At 40.6% G+C, this 19712-nt stretch overlaps 1 protein-coding gene across 7 annotated transcripts in view; it reads left to right on the top strand.

Annotated features, from left to right (window-relative positions):
• The first annotated feature begins 9712 nt into the window (after positions 1–9712).
• The window catches only part of CSNK1A1 (casein kinase 1 alpha 1), a 48299-nt gene continuing 38299 nt past the window's right edge, over positions 9713–19712 (top strand). For 3 of the 7 annotated variants that reach the window (XM_066272964.1, XM_066272967.1, XM_066272966.1), the window contains exons 1-2: positions 9716–10627; positions 11251–11357. In XM_066272964.1, the coding sequence (XP_066129061.1) occupies positions 10505–10627; positions 11251–11357 (230 nt within the window). In that variant the 5' untranslated portion in view covers positions 9716–10504. Of the gene's footprint in view, positions 10628–11250; positions 11358–19712 lie in introns of all 7 variants that reach the window. The other 4 variants (XM_066272963.1, XM_066272960.1, XM_066272962.1 and 1 more) reach the window with 3 other exon arrangements.

The following is a 19712-nucleotide window of genomic DNA, read 5'->3' as shown; positions in this document are numbered from 1 at the left end:
AGCTCCCCAGACTGATTCACCTCTGTTCCCCATCTCCTTCTCTCTGCACAAACTCTGCACAAACTGGCTTCTCCCTCAGCACTCCACCATCTTGGCTGCTTCTCCTGGCCTCCTCCACATGGCCTTTCTCTGCTCTCTTCTCTAATGTTAATCTCAGAAACCAAGAGAGCAAGCTTCCGGTCTGCCCCCATTTTATAGTGTAGAAATCAAAACCTTTAATCCAGTATACAAATAAGGACGTCTCTGATACAAAGTCACTTATCTGAGGCATAATGAGATTCCTCATGAGAGTGCACAATCCCACATCATGCAATCAGTCAAGGGTGTGGGGAAAAGCTTAGTCTTAAAACTAAGCTTTAGGCTATAACGACCCAGCCTGCTTACAGCCTGTCCTCCATACCCAATACAAACTATAAGCGAGCAAACATATATTATATTTAAAAACTTATTTGACCAACACTTACTTCTAATATTGGTCATGAAAGGCACCAGTTAAGTGCATCACAAAATACTTTATGAACTGTAAAGGGCTATATAAATATAATTTGACATTTTTGTTTTGTGCATTAGGGCCCTACAATCCAGAGTTCCTTTTTCTTTTTCTTTTTTTGTATATTTCTGAAGTGAGAAGTGAGAGGCAGAGAGGCAGACTCTCATATGTGCCCGACCAGGATCCACCCGGCATGCCCACCAGGGGGCGATGCTCTGCCCATCTGGGGCATTGCTCCGTTGCAACTGGAGCCATTCTAGCACCTGAGGTGGAGACCATGAAGCCATGCTCAGCACCTGGGCCAGCTTTGCTCCAATGGAGCCTTGACTGTGGGAAGGGAAGAAAGAGATAGAGAGAAAGGAGAGGGGTGGAGAAGCAGATGGGCGCTTCTCCTTTCTGCTCTGGCTGGGAATCAAACCCAGGACATCCACACACCGGCCGGCACTCTACCACTAAGCCAACCAGCCAGGGACCAGAGTTCCCTTTTTTTTCAATCAAGGCCCTGTTGACTGCAGTCTCTCTGTGGTGATAATAGGCTTAGCCAGGGCCCACTACAGCAGCTACTCCATTTTCCGGGATTGCTATCAGTGCTTCCTAAAATTAGCATGGAGACTTGAGAGTTAACAGGACATGCTCTTAGGACTGGCTCTCCTCACAAATGGCAACTCCAGCACCTTCCAAATTTAGTCTCACAGAGAGAGTAGATCCCTACCGTGAGTAATCACAGTGTCATGCCCTTGCTAATGAACAATACAGAGAAAGAGAAAAGAAATTGCAGAAACTCCCAAACACTAATAAAATTTTTCCAAATAAAAATGGCTAGTACAAAGATCCCCAGATGCCATGCACAACAGTGCACAATTCCAGGAATTAATGTTTTATCTGATTAAAACGGAAATGGTGAAGTCCAATTTGATGATCTAAATATTGCCAGGTCAGACAGACTGACCAGAAGAAGATAATGGGTTAGACTGGGAAACACAGGAAACTCAAGCATTCCATCTTTTATAGTGCTTTTCAAGTCCTGGCCTTAGCAAGGTTTTCAATGAGTGCATGGAATGTCAATGGTTTGAATTTCCTCCCTGTCAGGACATAACTCTGGCATTTACATATTACATGGCAGAAAGTCCATTGCAGACAAAAGAACTAAAGCCTCAGGCATTATTTCAATGCCACTCTGAGAGGCAGGGGTGGGGCTAGTGGAAACAGGACTATAAGAGGACAAAAACCAGCTTTGTTTGATTTTTCACTGTTGAATCTCAGTCCTCGCCAAGAATAAGACTGTAGAGTAAAATCATTTCATGATTTTCCTCTATGAGCATCTAAGCAAGGATTTTTTTTTAAGTATTTTGTTTTTTGTTTTTAATTTTATTTATTCATTTTAGAGAGGAGAGAGAAAGGGAGAGAGAGAGACAGAGGGGGAGAGAGAGGAGAGAGAGAGAGAGAAGGTGAGGAGGAGCTGGAAGCATCAACTCCCATATGTGCCTTGACCAGGCAAGCCCAGGGTTTCGAACCGGCAACCTCAGCATTTCCAGGTCGACGCTTTATCCACTGCGCCACCACAGGTCAGGCACTAAGCAAGGATTTTTTAAAGACTAACAAGGACCATGGAGGAGATGGGTGTCAGCCCTCAATATTGTGGGACTTCAGACACAGCTGAAAGATGGAACCCAGACCCTGACTGAGCACCAAGTTGTAGAATGTGGACACTGAGAGACCACTTTTAAGTGAGGCCCCTCCCTCATCTCCAGGAAGAGCTATACCCAAAACTAAGATACCATTATAGTTGCCCTCTGTATCCCCAGGTTCCTTATCTGCAGCTGTGGACTCAAACATATCAAAAACAGTCAGGAAAAAAAAATGTTATGTTGTTGCTGACATGCACTATATAGTTAGGGCTACAATGGTGTCTATACTGAACAAGTACAAACATTTTTTCTTATTATTCCCTATAATAATATAGCATAACAACTATTTACACAGCATTTACATTTATTAGGTATTATAAGCAATCTAGAGATGATTTAAGTAATGTATATGGGAGGATGTACATAGGTTATATGCAAATATTACACCATTTCATATAAAGGAATTGAGCATCTGTTGATTTTGGTAATCTTGGGGGTCCTGGAACTGTTAGTAGTAAACACCACCAGATGTTAGACCTAAGTCCTTGAGTCTGGCTAAGAAAAGAATTCAGAGCCAAGGAACTCAAATACAAGTGAAAGTTCACTCAGAAAGTCACAGGGGTAGAAGAAGTGAGCCAGCTGGGTTGCGTGGGCTCAGGAAACAAGTTACAGAGGCAAAAGAAGGGCCCTGGAGCTTGGGAGAAAGAAGGGCAGAAAAAACAAAGGCCTGGGGGAAAGAACAGGGGAGGCGGGGAAGGCTGGCTTACTCCAGAGAATGAAGCTTGAGGAAAGAAGAGAGTGGGGAAAGGCATGTGAGAGAGAGAGTGCATGGGGAGACAGGAGAGATGGAGAAAGGAAAAGGGGGGGAGGGGAGGAAGAGGGAGAGGAAGACCTTTGTTTTGAGGGTTTTAATCTTGAGGTCTCTGGGAGGATCTCAATAGAATATTCATCAGCTTTCCAGGTGTATCTTTTCAGAGTTGTGGTCTCTCCAATGATTGGTTGGTTCCAAAGTCATTAGACATTGGAGCTAGTCCTGATGTCAGCTGTAGCATCACCCTGGCTGGCTTTGCTGCTTTTCTGGGCCTGGAACTGAAATTCAACTGAGGCCTAGATGCTTAAGGGAGTGGTTGTGCAGGGGTTGTATGAGACTCATATGAGGCTATTCACTGGCCCCCTTATTCCTCCTCTAAGGGGGTCTGCCACATGACTTGCAACATGAAAAGTCAGGGGTCTAAACCGCATGACCAGGATTATGCTAGAGGAGGAAAGATCATCCTGGGGCTTTCCACCTTCGTGACTTTCCAATCCTGGCTTATCATTCCTGCTCTGCTCATGTCTGTTGAGCTGTCTACTACAGAACCAACACCCCTTCCTCGTGGATACCAAGGGACAGCGGTATTGCCTTTCTTAAATGTTTTAAAAGAAGATATATCCCAATGTTTTCTAACTTGGGAGTCTCTTCTAATTTCTACTATCTATCTATTCTTACATTTTGCTGTTAGAAAATCTGATTTTCCTGGCAACTATTAAGGAGCACTGTTAAGGACCTGCCCATTGAGTTTTATGTATTATTTAAATTTTAAGAAGCCATAAAAAGAAAAGAGTATGTTAATTTCCTCCTTCTACTTCAAAATATAGGAGTCATCTTCAGTAAATAGCACAATATTTTTAAAGCTAGAAAGAAGCTTAAAAACTGACTTCTCTTGCCTGACCTGTAGTGGCACAGTGGATAAAGCATTGACCTGGAACTTTGAGGTCACTGGTTCAAAACTCTAGACTTTCCTGGTCAAGGCACATATGGGAGTTGATGCTTCTTGTTCTTCCTCCACTTTGTCTGTCTCTTTCTCCTCTCTAAAATGAATAAAATCTTAAAAAAACAAACAAACAAACAAACAAAAAACTGACTTCTCTTTTAAAAGGTTACAACATTGAAGCCTAGGAAAATATTTAAGGTAGAACCACAACTAAAATTCATATTTCTTGACTACTTAGGTCAGGATACATTTCCTAGACCTTAAATACCAACTAAAAAGAGAATTTGGTTTCTCCTCTCTCACCCCAAACTACTTTTTAAAAGTAAAATAAATTTCAAACCCTGGCAGGATAGCTCAGTTGGTTAGAGCATTGTCCAAATACAACAAGGTTCCATCCCTAGTCAGGGCACATACAAGAATCAACCAATGAATGCATAGATGGGTGGAACAGCAAATCAATGATTCTCTCTCTCTCTCTCTCTCTCTCTCTCTCTAAAATCAGTCAATCAATGTTTTCAAATTAAAAAATAATGAAAAAGAAAGTACACTGAAATGCCTAACTCAAAAATTTAAAAGATTTCTGTAGTCAGGTCTGTGTTCATCTCAGTTTGGAACAGTGACAAATTGAATTCTTCCCCCATCTTTAAGACTTTGCACATTTACTTCTGTGGGAATACTTAAACTCATACAAAATATGGGAAATTTAAACATATGAGATTATTCTGTTTTTCAAACTGATTAACTATAATATATTCTTGCTTTTTAGGGCCCTTTGACATCTTTCAGGAAACTAATCCCTCCCTCCCCTTCAACTAAATCTAAAAAACTGTAGGACACAATTGTTTCATTAATGGCCAACAAAAATGTCTTGTTAGCTGTGTCCATAAAAGGGACATTTACAATTGTATCAGCACTTTGCAAAATACAGACTTGCAAAATTCTTAAGATTTTGAAATGTGTGGGGAAGGGAATAGGGGAGTTGCAAAGAACTCTTCTAAGTTTATTAGGTTTTACAATAATGGCTGGTCAGAAAAGAAAAATTTAACAACCACTTTTAATAAAGTGAAAGATTAGGATTTAAATTTGAAGATAAATTTAAGAAAGGAGAGGGAGGATAGCACATGAATATGGGTTTAATCATCACAAACTGTCCCAAAACAGAATCAGAAACTGTTATTCATCATACAAGGGGCTTTCAGACCAGTAGCATTTCTGGAAATTTACCCTAAGCAATTAATTTTGGATGCGAGCAAAGATTTAGCTACAGTAATATTCATTAAAGCATTGTTTATACTAGCAAAAGTTTGAAAATAACTGGACTACTCAATTAGAATTGGTTAAATATTGTCCCATCCATATGACACATATTTAATATATAAACATTAATAATGATATTTTGGAAGATTATTTACTCATGAAAAAAAGTCTCCAAAAAATCATTAAATGAAAGAAACAAATCTCAAAACTGAGTAGCTGCTATGACTACTTGTGACAAGTTTTAAGAAATAAATTAAATATATATATACATATACATACTGATAGATATACATACACAGACACACACACACACTATGAACAGAAAAAAAGACTGGATATTGCCTGACCAGGCAGTGGCGCAGTGGATAAAGCATCAGACTGGGATGTGGAAGGACCCAGGTTCGAGACCCCGAGGTCACCAGCTTGAGCGCAGGTTCATCTGGCTTGAGCAAAAAGCTCACCAGGTTGGACCCAAGGTTGCTGGCTCGAGCAAGGGTTACTCGGTCTGCTGAAGGCCTGCGGTCAAGGCATATATGAGAAAGCAATCAATGAACAACTAAGGTGTCCCAACGAGAAACTGATGATTGATGCTTCTCATCTCTCTCCGTTCTATCTGTGCCTATCTCTCTCTGACTCTCTCTCTCTGTCCATGTAAAAATAAGTAAATTAATTAAAAAAAAAAAGACTGGACATTTATATACTGCAAAATGTTAACATTTGTTGATTATCTCTAAGAGATCTTTGTTTTCTTTTTTCTGACTTAGCTAAAATTTTCAAGTGAATATTTGTCATTTTTATAAGGAAAAGAACAGTAAACATTTTATATGTATATGTGATTATTAAGAGACCATTGGATAGCATACACATAGAACTAGTCAGAGTCTTGAAGCTTTATGGGTCAATAGTATAAGTTCAAAGAATAAAGTTAATTGAAAAAAATTTTTTTGTTATTTTTTTTAAAGATTTTATTTATTGATTTTAGAGAGTAAGGGGGCAGGGGGAAGCATCAACTCATAGTCACTTCACTTCAGTTGTTCATTGATTGCTTCTCTTATGCGCCTCGACCAGGCAAGTCCGGGTTTTCAAACCACTGACCTCCGTGTTCTAGGTCAAAGCTCTATTCACTGGGCAACCACAGACCGGGCAATTGAAATAAATTTATAGTGAATGACTACAGAAAAAGTAAGAAATGATTATAGAACATCTCAAATGTGTTTGAAGTTGCTATCATAGACACAGCAGTCCACTTTCACAAACCCTCCTGAACATCAGCAAAGAGAACAGGAACTAAGACAAGAAAGGGACACAGAAATTGTTGTCATGGTCAATGACTGGAAAACAGATTGGGTACATTAGCACTCTGACCCAAAAGGACATCTCTGATGGTCTCGTGGTTTCAACCACTCCACTAACTCACGTATCTAATACCTGATTACACGCAAGTGTGTGTAACAGTTAACACCTAAAACAGTGACACATTCTTAGGCATTCCATTTTTTCTACTGGTTTGCACTAAACAACTTTAGAGATGGGCAAGCCACCCTTGTGTTTAATTTTCTTCCTTACAGCATCCATCTATACTTCTTGTGCTTGTCCTTATCATTTTACTCAAAACATACTCTGGTTACCAGTGACCTTTTCTTGGGTAAACACCATGACTTAAAAAATTTTTTCAGCCTGACCAGGAGGTGGCGCAGTGGATAGAGCGTCGGACTGGGATGAGGAAGACCCAGGTTGAGACCTCGAAGTCACCAGCTTGAGCGCGGGCTCATCTGGTGTGAACAAAAAGCTCACCAGCTTGGATCCAAGGTCGCTGGCTTGAGCAAGGGGTTACTCGGTCTGCTGAAGGCCCATGGTCAAGGCACATATGAGAAAGCAATCAATGAACAACTAAGGTGTTGCAACGAAAAACTGATATTTGATGCTTCTCATCTCTCTCGGTTCCTTTCTGTCCCTATCTATCCCTCTCTCTGACTCTCGCTCTGTCTCTGAAAAAAAAAATTTTTTTTTTCAATTCATCTTGACCTCTTTATGAACATAGAAGTAATCACTGTGGCATGATTGTCCCAATTTGCATCCTACCCTTTCCTTTTTCTCTTTATTTTGAGGTTAGGTTCCTTTCTTTGCCATTATCTAATGTCTGTATGATTTTGGGCAAGCCACATGGTTCTAGTAGGACACAATTTTTATTGATTGATTTTAGTGACAAAGGAAGGGAGAGAGACAAAGAGATAGGAACAGTGATCTATTCCTGTCTGTGCCCTGACCAGGGATCAAAACAGCAACCTCTGCACTTTGGGACAATGCTCTAACCAACCGAGTTATCTGGCCAGAGCTTAGAACACAACTGATATGTGTGAATCCACTCCAGAGATTGTAAAGCATTTAAATTTATGGAACTAGATGAGATATCTCCCTCAAAGTCTAAAACTTTTATCCCATACTTTTGATTATATTTTTAGTGAACTCATTTGATCCTGGAGTTAGGAATTTCATTTTCACATGTGTTAGAAAACTTACTATTACAACAAAGGTGCTGCTGATTCAATAAGTACAGAATGACTTGTAACTTTAAAATAGCAGCACCTAAAACATGTAATTCAATTGCTGAGGTTGAAAGTTACCACAAATGATATATGATCTTCAGGAAAAGGCTGAGTTATAGCTGACACCTAAAAACTTCATTTTCTATGTTAAAAAACCCCAACTTTTGTCCTTCTTAAATCTGTAAAATTTAAATCATAAGATGGAATCAGCTGAAATCAGATTTGAAAAGGCTATGAGCACTCAAATAGCATTTCAGTACATTTTGCTGGGTATTGTCAGTGTTGGAATAGTGACTATAGCAGGCTGGAAACAAAAGAGGATACAAATATAAATACACAAAATCATAGAGTCTCAGTTGCAAGGGCTTCTAAAAGTCATTTAAACTAGTGGAGTGTACAATTTCAAAAGCTTATAAAAGTTAAAAGACACACACACATACACACACACACACACACAGACAGGGCAGATAAAATATCAACTTTAATTTTGCCAAATAAGGATATTAACAAAACAACAAAACATCTACCTACTATTAGCACCATTTTATAAAAGAGCACTTTAATGGCACATATATAGGAAGATAAAACCTCAGAATAAAGTATAATTTTAGATAAGTGAAAGAAAAGGATGCATTATACTGCTCTTATTGTTCTATTATCTCTATGGAAACCTTTGTTAGACTTGCCCCTGTTCATACACAGAGCTTTGGAATCCCTAACCTAGTCCACTTCATGCACACACCTCTTCCTTTCATCTCGAATTCAGCATTTGTACCCTTACCCCAAACTCCCTTTTGAAAATGTATACTTTACCCCACTATGGGGAACTCCAAAAGCTGAGAAATCAATGAAGATGGTATACACTTGGCTTTTTTTTTTTTTTAAACCAGACTCTGACAGATGAAATTGTCAAGAAGGCCAAATATGCTTTTGAGTCACCAAAGGGGAAATGTCTAATAGTGCTGATTTGGGAGGCAGGCAGCCTGGGTTTTGGTAGTGCCTCAAAATTTCAGATTCAACATTAGGGGAGTCTCTTTTTCTCTATTTTCAAATTCAAGACATTTAAACTAGAGCTCTATTACAAACATTTAAATCAGAATTAGAGTAACATGGAGAAATTTTTGTTTGGTCATCTTCTAGGATAAACTCCATTACTAATAACTCAATCAGATTTCCCAAGTTGCAGTTCAAGTCTACATTTTTTCCATTTTCATTTTAATGAAATTGCTTTATTTGGGGTAGATTTTTGTTTCAATTTTTACAACTGAGGTTTGATTCATTCAGGGTTGAATTCATTTCTTAGGGTTTGACTGATATTACGGATGATAAAATCAACCACGGAGTTTTCTTTGGTGATCATCATTACTACCAAAACCGATTCTTTCAGGTCAAATTTTGTAAACAAAAATGTGGTCAAGATGATTGTATAATAAATATCTAGTAATTTTTTTTATTGTGTAAAGTTATAAACGTTGCCAATTTTATTTTGCGATAGTTATTTCTGTTCTATTTTTTGGGTCAATGTTTCAATTTTCAACACTATCAGATGATTGATTCTTAAGAGGTTTTTTTTTGGGGGGGGTGGGAAGATGTAACAACCTTTATGTCATTTTTTTCAAGGTTGTAAATTTTTTTTTTCTGTTGCCTTTATCTGCCAGTAAAACTATGAATCGAATATTAAGTTCTTCCTTAGGGATCCAATTGTCAGTGGGGCAACAATACAGAAATAGACGGCAAGGTAATTCCCGTTCTCCCTCTTCCCCCTCCTGTAAGAGGGTCTCCAACACTCTGTTAAGGACAGAATTCCAATTATTAAGACTAATCAACTAGATTTTGCAAAAATTGGGAGCTCTGAACAGACCCAGCCAGCCCAGGGCTGCGTTTCTCTTCCTCTCCACCAGAGGCGATAGCTTCTTTCAAAATAGAAATTGGGCTGGAGTAGACCGGTCGGGGGGGCGTGGCAGAAAGACCAAAGGTTTAAAACCGCCCAGAACAAAGAGCAAAGATCAATATCCAACTCCAAGACCTGAAGCTTCCATCTTTCAAGAAAAATTAAGGTGACGCCTCTTTAACTGCTCTGGAGGACTGGGGCCGCACGCCCTTCGAAGACCGGGCGTTACCGAGGTGACTAACAAACAGGTAGCAAGAGCGGAACAGCCGGCGAACGGAAGTAGAAATGAGCCCGGGGCGGGGGATGAGAAGAGGCCGCAACGCGCCTGCCCAGTCAGCAGGGCTGCAGTACGCATGAGCAGTTGGGCGGTGACAGGGTGACGCTCGGAGCGTGAGCCGCGGCTTTTGCGGGTCCGGTTCCGCCCTCCTCGCTGCCGACCCTCCGGGGCTAGCGCCTGAAATCCCTTTCCCAGAGTGCTCTGCGCCGTGAAGAAGCGGCTCCCGGGGACTGGGGGCATTTTGCGTTGGCTGGAGCCGGAGCAACAAGATGGCGGCATCGGCGGAGTGACAGGGGTCCCTCCGGGCGGGAGCCGGCGGCAGTGGTGGCAGCGGTATCACCGCCCTAACTCACCGCGCCCCATTTCCAGCCCGCGACGTCGCCGCGGGAGCGAGGCAGCGGTGGCCGCCCAGAAACAAGTGACCCAGCTTGGGAACCGCGAGAAAACCTCACAGACTGCGGCCTGGCAAAAAGAAACCTGACTGAGCGGCTGTGATCAGGTTCTCCTTGGCGGATTCTGGGCCCTGTGACGCCAAAAGCCACCGTTTTCCGTTTCCTGCCGCCCTCCTCCGCAGACTTGCTCAGGGGACGAGCCCAGAGGCCTCTGTCCTGCGCTCAGAGGTGTCGGGGCTTGGCCCCAGCCACCGTCTCCGTCTCTCAGGATGGCGAGCAGCAGCGGCTCCAAGGCCGAATTCATTGTTGGAGGGAAATATAAACTGGTACGGAAGATCGGTTCTGGCTCCTTCGGGGACATTTATCTGGCGATCAACATCACCAATGGAGAGGTAATCACCTGGGGTGGGGTTCTCGACAACGCTGCGCCTGTTCCCCCTCCCCCCAGTTGCTCGGGCCCTTTCCCACCGCACGCACGCACTGGGGGGTCCAGAGGGAGCTAGTTTCCCCGGCTTAGGAACCTCTCCCACGCTCTTTCCCTAAAAGGGAAAGAACACGGTAGAGAGCTTGGGTGAACTAGGAAGTGTGCCGGCTCGTTAAAAATGTACCGTAATCTAACTTTAAAATCGTCGTCTAAGGTGAAAACGGCAACATCCTATATTCTGGAGTCCCCCTGTTTTTCTGTATGTATCTACATCTATATTTAATTCTACTGGGCTTCTTCCAGTTACGACGGCTTCCGATCGCCTGGCTTCTTCATAGCCTCTCATTACGTTTTCTGGATGAATCATTTCCCTGCACTTTAGAGGACGTGCCGACTTCGTCACTACCCCTTGAAGAGGCCCTTTGAGGCTGGAGCCTCTTTTTCTAATTACAAAGAGAGCTTTCTCTTTCCAGCCTCTCACTTTTCACCTTCCAGCCGCGAGCTGGGGCTTTGCTAAGGTCTTCCCTCCTTGCTCAAGTGACATTGAGTCCGCGGGGATGTTGATGCCATTATCCCTTCTCTCCCCTGCAGGAAGTGGCAGTGAAGCTAGAATCTCAGAAGGCCAGGCATCCCCAGTTGCTGTACGAGAGCAAACTCTATAAGATTCTTCAGGGTGGGGTTGGCATCCCCCACATACGGTAAGAGCCCTTGAGCACACAGGCGAGCGACCCTCCGAGGGAAGCACGGAGTCGGGGGAATGGGCCGAGGCAGGGAACGGGACCTGCTGCATCCGGGTCTTGGTATTTGAGTTACCTGGGCTGCCTTTTGGCCAGTGGTTTCCTTTGGGCCGTCAGTCAGCACAATCTCTGAGTAAATTTCAGTTTGACAACTTGGGTTCGAATTTCAGTTTATTACACTGCGCTCAGTGTAGTTTCCGACCTTTTTCCAGAGGCTTGCCTTTGCAGTTAAGGAAGTCTGCAGGTCATCTTTGATCCCTACCCGGAAGGGTTGCAGGCTGCTTTCTTTACGTAGGGCGTCTCTGATGTTCTTAGGTTTGTCCAGGGAAGTGGATTTGAAGGTGCCAGAGTGACCCGGCTCAGTCAGTTCGGGTTGCTATTGGAGCTGGCTTGGGAAATGGCTGCTCTTTTGTTGTGTTTTTGTTCCAACATGTCTTCCTCCTCCGCTTAGAAAATGGCGGAACGACGTGACTCAACCGTATTTTCCTGCCCCTTTCTCTGCTTGAGTTCACAAGTGAAGCTTCCTTCATTCCCTCTTTAGCAGCCCTGAGTGGATTAAACCTTTGAAAAGCTAAGAATAAAGCTGCAGGCGGTGGTGGGGTTCAAGGAAGGAGTGGGCATAATGACAGTCTCTGATCTCTGCAGCAGATGCGACGTGAAATTATAAAATTATACTGTGCAGAATCCTTGAGAGTCCTTTTAAAAGTGTTAATTACTCTTTCAAGAATGGCAGTGTGGCTGCATTTCAGTCTGTATACTAAATTTTTATGGGTAGTAGCAAAGGCAGTTTTGAGTGCAGTGCTATGTTGAAATTTACTCAGATCTCAGTTGTATTAAAAGAAAACTTAATCACAAAATCACACTTGGATAAGTAACTTCAACCTGTTGAGTTACTTGGTCACTAACTCGTCGGTCATATTGGAAATTGTGGCGGTGTGGGGGTGGGAGGGTGAAGGCAAGTAGAAATGGTAGTCACAATAAAACATTACCAGATAAAAGAGGCTGGGTTCTCTTAAGTGTTTAAAAGGTTTTCTAATAGTTTGACTTTTGAGGTTGAGTCTTTTCCTAGAATTGAGACTAAAATGTAGCTTAAAACCCAGGGATTTTCCAATAATTAACTCAAAAATAACAAAGATCAAGAGATAATTGAGAATTAAGAGGAATTGGTATTTACTGTAGCCTCTTCTATTCCAATTTCTATTCCTCAAATCTTGAATCAATTACTAGATTACATACATTTATTCTGATATGGAAACAACCAAAGTAACTATCCTTTCCAATGCTGATAGACATTATAAATGGAGAAATTGAATGATAAGATGTTCTATTGGTTATAAGTGATAAAGTAAATTATTTGGAAGAAAATTCTAGGTTTATCTTTTGAGAGAAATATTAATGTGGCACTGATGGGTTAGCTCAATCCGTTTAGAGCGTCCCCCTAAAAACACCAAGATTGCGGTTGGATGCCTGGTCACGGTACATACAGGAAGCTACCAGTGTGAATGCACATCTAAGTGGAACAGCAAATGAATATCTCTTCTCCCCCCTCCTCCCGGATCTCCCTCTCTTCCTCTCCCCTCTGAAATCAATCAAAAAAAAAAAAAAAGCTGTATCAAAAAAAGATTAATGTGAAATCTGAGATCTAGATTTGAGATTTTAAATTATCTCCCCCTTTTTTGTAGGAAAAGAAATTTGATGTGGAAGAATGGAAATTTTGATTAAAATACAAAACTTTTTTCTTCTCAAAGAAAATGTCAATTTCCTTTGCATAAGTAATTTCTGCATCCCTAGCCCCCACTGGTTTGCTTTTCATTGCTAGTTTTTCCTAGAATTTTATATAAATGCAATCATATGTTGTGTCTGGCTTCTCATAATGCTTTTTAGATTCATCCATGTTGGGAGATTTTATAAATTTCACAAATCAGGTTGAGTTTAATACATCTGAAAGCATTTTCAAAAAGCATTAAGCATCTGCTCTTTTAAGTTAAATCCAAATTAAATACATGACCTTTTATCCAGTAGCTTTTACTTAAGAACAACATGGATACAGACCAACAAGGGCAATAGTTAATATACTGAATAAGCAATGAATAAAGGAAATTAACATGTGAATAAAATACTAGGCATCTATTATGTGTGCAGAGAGTTGTGGTAGTTATAAAATGTGGGTGGAGCTACAGAGATTAACCAGGCCTTCAAGTTACAGCTTTCTGGGAGAGAGATGGGATTTCAGGAAGAGAGCTTGGTGAACTGGTTGGGGCAGGCATCCAAGAATATAGAGTGTGGCTTCTGGGAGTTGTCTCAGGCAGAGTGTAGTAATTGGGTAAGGGTGGGGATTGAGTCAATTTGTTTTAGGAGTGGTAGAGTCAGTACATAGACACAAATGTGGTTCATTGGTTTTAAGTGTGAGAACTCTTTTCCACAGAAGCAGAAAAGATAAGGAAGACTTACATAAATCTTTATTTGGGTGGCAACATCTTCCCATCCCCTCAGTTTGTTCATTATTTCCACATCTCCTATATATCATATGTGCTCAATAAATGTTTATTTGGTAAATAATGAATTAAATTTACTTCAGTTTAGATTAAATAAGGTAATCTATATATTATTGTTTTAGAAGTATTGACACTTAATTTTTAAAGTTGAGGTTTTGATGCATTTACACCTCACTCATTCGAGTCCCCCCATTGTCTTTAATATACTTATACTTTGATATATCCTTATAAATACACTGACCTACAGAGCAGACCTGCTCTGGATTATGGTATCATTTCCTAGAGACATAGCATCCCATGTGATGAGCAAAAATGAGAGGATGACATTCAATCTCTTGATTTTTTAAAATTTTTTATTTATTTATTTTTTACAGAGACAGTGAGTCAGAGAGAGGGATAGACAGGGACAGACAGACAGGAACGGAGAGAGATGAGAAGCATCAATCATTAGTTTTTCATTGCATGTTGCAACACCTTAGTTGTTCATTGATTGCTTTCTCATATGTGCCTTGAGCATGGGCCTTCAGCAGACTGAGTAACCCCTTGCTGGAGCCAGCGACCTTGGGCTCAAGCTGGTAGGCCTTTGCTCAAACCAGATGAGCCCGCCCGCGCTCAAGCTGGCGACCTTGGGGTCTCGAACCTGGGTCCTCTGCATCCCAGTTCCGATGCTCTATTCACTGCGCCACCACCTGGTCAGGCGATCTCTTGGTATTTTTAAGAAACTAAAATCCTATGACTTTGTGAATAGGCCTCTGGGAGCTCAATTAAAAGTACTGTATTTCTGTTAAAAAAAAAAAACCCTCTTTGTGACACTCTCAATTAATGTGTTCTTTAAAGAAGCAATTATAGTATCACCAAGCTCTAGATCTGCCTTGTGGTGTTGACTGAGTGATCTGGGGTCTGTCAGTTCTTCAGCTTCCTTGGCCCTGTCATTTACCTCATCTATGAAAAAAATAGGGTTTTACCAACTTAGTTTTTAAATTTTGTTAGAGTGGGAAAAGAGAATGCTGGACAGAAAAGTTTAGGGTTTCCCGCTCTTCTGAAAAAATGGTTTTTGCATTTGAGCTTTGGGTAGGGATTTGTTTGGTCTAGTTGATCTCAGAAATTTCAGCTCTGAAATTTCAGACTTGTTTTCAGGTAGTAGCTAGAACACATTTCATCACAGTTTGATGTCACGTCTAAATCTTACCTTTGAATGTTATTTAGTAATGAGACACCGCTCAAGATTCTTAAAAATGACATCTCCACTAGATAAACCATAGGTTATCATTTAGAAGGAGGTAAATTAGTGAAATTACTTTTATAAGAAAATCATAAATAAAGAAGATGGGAGGGGCATAGGAGAATTCTTGTTGTTTTAACCTTTTTTGCCGTCTGAATGTCAAGTATTCTAGAAGGTATTTTTTAAAAGTACTAGTTAATCCTTACTCTTCAGTGTTAAAAGCAGTTTAAATTTTAATCTTAGCTTTTTGCCATGGAGGATATATTTTGTAAATAAGTACTAATGCTGTTACCAGAGAACAAAGATGACATCTGTACTGAGTATGTCTTTATTAGAGATCTCTGGATGCATGAGAAATGTGATTTTAACTCATAGGGTAACTGAATCCACAATATACTAAAGATGCTTATGTTGGCTTTTAATCATGGGTTCTTAGTTATAGAATGATGTAATGATGCTTAGGTAGCATTTTTGAACTTGATGAAACCTGGGAGATAATAGCTTAACACCTCATAATACAAATTAGACTTGACTTTCAGAGGAGGTACTAGTCTCCTAACTGAATTTTCCTGCGAACTATTGTCACCTTTACATCAAGGTCAAATCATGCCCGCTCACATGCCCCACACCTTTTCATTCAAAGCTGCAGAGCCACACTTTGCTTCATGATGGCATTTCTCATACAGAGAAACTGAATAGCTCTTCTATAAATGAAAGTAATCTATTGCTTGTATTAACTAGATGCTTATAATTTTTATTCTCCCTTTTCAATTCATGGATTGCCAGATGAGAATTTTCTTGGACATTATTTATATTTTAAATTGGGGTAAATACTTGTTAATCCATATGTAGTATATTTTAGTACCTTTTTTTGTAGATTTTACTATTGCATATAAATACAGTGTATCTATAAGGATATATCTATTTTTAGAGCTAGATCATTTTGTTTCCGAGTATATTTAAGCTGAACCCAAAGTAGCATTTAGTAAGGTTTTTTATTTTTATTTATTTATTTATTTATTTTTTTGTATTTTTCTGAAGCTGGAAACGGGGATAGACAGACAGACTCCCGCATGCGCCGGACCGGGATTCAGCCGGCACACCCACCAGGGGGTGATGCTCTGCCCCTGGGGGGGGGGGGCGGCACGCCCACCAGGGGGTGATGCTCTGCCACGACCAGAGCCACTAACTCCTGGGGCAGAGGTCAAGGAGCCATCCCCAGCGCCCGGGCCATCTTTGCTCCAATGGAGCCTTGGCTGCGGGAGGGGAAGAGAGAGACAGAGAGGAAAGCGCGGTGGAGGGGAGAAGCAAATGGGCGCTTCTCCTGTGTGCCCTGGCTGGGAATTGAACCCGGGTCCCCCGCACGCCAGGCCGACGCTCTACCGCTGAGCCAACCGGCCAGGGCCTATTTTTATTGTTTTTTGAGAAAGAAAAACATCTGTTGTTTTTCTGCCCATCCTTGCAACTCACTGGTTGATTCTTGTATGACCAGGGATCAAACCCGCAACCTTGGCATATTGAGGTGATTCTCAACCAACCAATCTATCTAGACAGGGCTATTCTTGAAATTTTGAATGACCAGTAATATCACATAGACTAATTGTGTTTTAATGGGATTTTAAAAAAATAAGATGTAATTTACAGAGTGAAATGTACAGATTTTAATGTGCTATTGAATCATTTTTAACAAATACATGCACTGGGGTAAGCCTCACTCCCTTCTGGTATAAAGAATATTTGATTTTTCAAAAACACTGCTAATCTTTGGCAAGCTACATTCTCTGCCAGCATAGGTTCTTAATTTTTAAGTTGGTCATTTGGATTACAGTTACATGTTTTTTCTGGATTTGATGTCATTAGTCCATGCTTGACTATAGGTTAGTAATCTGTTTATCACCGTGAAGGACACGATTAGTTATCAGTGGGTGTGTTGTTTTAATGGGGACTTTGGAAGTACTGTACAAAATGGTTTCGCTGGATAGAACATTGTGATCCTCAATATAAAGGGAAATTGGAAATGTTAACAATTAAAGTTAGGATTCTGTCTGTGATGTCCTGTAGATTTGAACCTGGAATGGAATCTATAATTTGTAATGCCAGCTTTCATTTATAAAAACATTCGTAAAACCAACTAGGTCTTCGGATAAAAGATTCCTCTTTAATTCTCTGTTTTAGTAATGCTTTGTTTTGACTTAAATGTATAGATGTCCATTATTCATAACATTGATATATACTATTGAAATAAGTGGGTAGTTGGTTGAATTCAGTGTGGCTAAATATTTTTATGTACATGCAAGAAAAAAACAGTTGACCATTATTCATTTAATCATTAAAACAGTCCTCTAAGTTGGGGTTTTATGTAAATTGTGAGTTGGAATGGTTAATTTAACTAAAGTCACATAGCTAATGTGTTATTTCTTACTGCCTCTTTCAGCTATACAGTGCTTCACTCTGATGCCTCGCTTCTAACTAACCTGAGCTACTTATTTTGATTTAGTTGGTTTGGACTATGACTTATTCATCACAAGTTATAAAAGCTCTGGGTTGTTGGGTGGTTTCTTTTTTTTTAATTAAGGGTATTTATTTTATTTTTAATTGATTGATTTTAGAGGGACAAAATGGGGAGAGAGAGAGAAAGAAGCATTCATTTGTTGTTCTACTTAGTTGTGTATTCATTGGTTACTTCCCATATGTGCATTGACCGGGAATCAAATCTGCAGTCTTGGTGTTTCAGGATAGTGCTCAAACTGAGCTAACTGGCTAGGATGGGTTGTTTCTGATGTGCAGCAATTTTAGTAACCACTGTACTATTCCATATTTCAGAGATTAATAATAATGCTTCTCTGTCTACACCCATGGGCCCCCATCTTTTCCTAGAACTACAACTTGATATGGCTGGATTCTTATTTACCTCCTCCTATGAATTAGGTTAATTCAGGAAACCCTATACTAGGAAACATGGTACTAGAAAGTACCCTGTAATCTCATACAATCAAATGCTTTGATTTCTGAAAACCAATATGTGAAATCATTTTCCTATTCATTTCTCAGATGCATTCCTACAAGAAAGCATTCTAGCAAACTCCTCAGGGAAAGAAACATGTCTTGCTGGTGGAAGCATCTTTTATGTTTCTTCGTATAGTGCTGGGTAAAAGAAGGTGTGATTCATAATAAAGAAATTCTGCTTTTACTTTACATGCATTTACTTTTTTAATGGAGTCCTGTAGAAAGTTATTGCTCATACACATTTATAGAATTTTGAGTACCTAATGCAAACATAGTTGCTCAGTTCCTCTTGGGAATAGTCATCACTGTAGTATTTACTTCTTTTTTCTTTTTTTTTTTGCATTGACTTTTTAAAATATTAGCTTAACTCACTTTCAGCCAATTTACAAAGTGGAAATATGGCTGGAGTAATTTATTGAGCTTTGAATTCTGATGTGAAAGCCCTACCATGTCATTAAATGATAATGTCCATTTATTTCACAGTAAAGTCTTGCTATTGTGTACATTCATCAGATTTGGTATCTATTAACACATTGTTGATCGACAGTTTTAAGCAGAAGTTATCTCATATCACCAGCTATTTTTTTGTAATTGAGTATGAAATTGAAACAATCTAAATAATCTTTAGTATACTTTATTTTTTTATTTTTATTTTTTTTTAATTTTCTTTGTATTTTTTTCTGAAGCTGGAAACGGGCGGCAGACTCCCGCATGCGCCCGACTGGGATCCACCCGGCACGCCCACCAGGGGGCGATGCTCTGCCCATCCGGGCATCGCTCTGTGGCGACCAGAGCCATTCTAGCGTCTGGGGCAGAGGCCAAGGAGCCATCCCCAGCGCCTGGGCCATCTTTTGCTCCAATGGAGCCTCGGCTGCGGGAGGGGAAGAGAGAGAGAGGAAGGAGAGGGGAAGGGGTGGAGAAGCAGATGGGCGCCTCTCCTGTGTGCCCTGGCCGGGAATCGAACCCGGGACTTCCGCACGCCAGGCCGACGCTCTACCGCTGAGCCAACCGGCCAGGGCCTATACTTTATTGATACATAATGAATTTAAATGAAACTTTGTCCATATCTGCTAAATATTATATGTTTTAGTAGTTTTTTTGGTGTGGTATATACTGTATAACAATCACCTATATGTAATGATACACATGTTTTGCAAATATATCTGGTTTTGCTGCTCTTTCCTTTTGAAACACACACTTTACACCAGGGGTCTCAAACTCAACTCAGCATGTGGGCCGCAGAGCAAGATCACAGCCGTTGGGCGGGCCGCACTAGGTCTACAAAAGGCAACTGTTACGCAACACTTTTCTCGCTGCAGTTGAAAACAAAAAAAAATCAGTACAACAAGCACAATCGTACATGCAGTTTACTCAGTGTCACAAAACGACCAGAAACTGTAGTTTGCATCACAACTGCTGTTAACTAAGCTAATATCTAACTAGGATGCTAGAGAAATGAAAAATACAAGTAGGCCCCTAGGCTTACTTAATTTTATCCAAAATATTTTGAACTTTGTGGATTAGTCTGCTGGCCACACAAAATTGTTCGGCGGGCCGCAAGTTTGAGACCCCTGCTTTACACGTTCTAGTGGA

Source organism: Saccopteryx bilineata, chromosome 4 (assembly GCF_036850765.1).
Source record: "Saccopteryx bilineata isolate mSacBil1 chromosome 4, mSacBil1_pri_phased_curated, whole genome shotgun sequence".
Taxonomy (NCBI): Eukaryota; Metazoa; Chordata; class Mammalia; order Chiroptera; family Emballonuridae; genus Saccopteryx; species Saccopteryx bilineata.
This window is presented reverse-complemented; position numbering and strand designations above follow the sequence as displayed.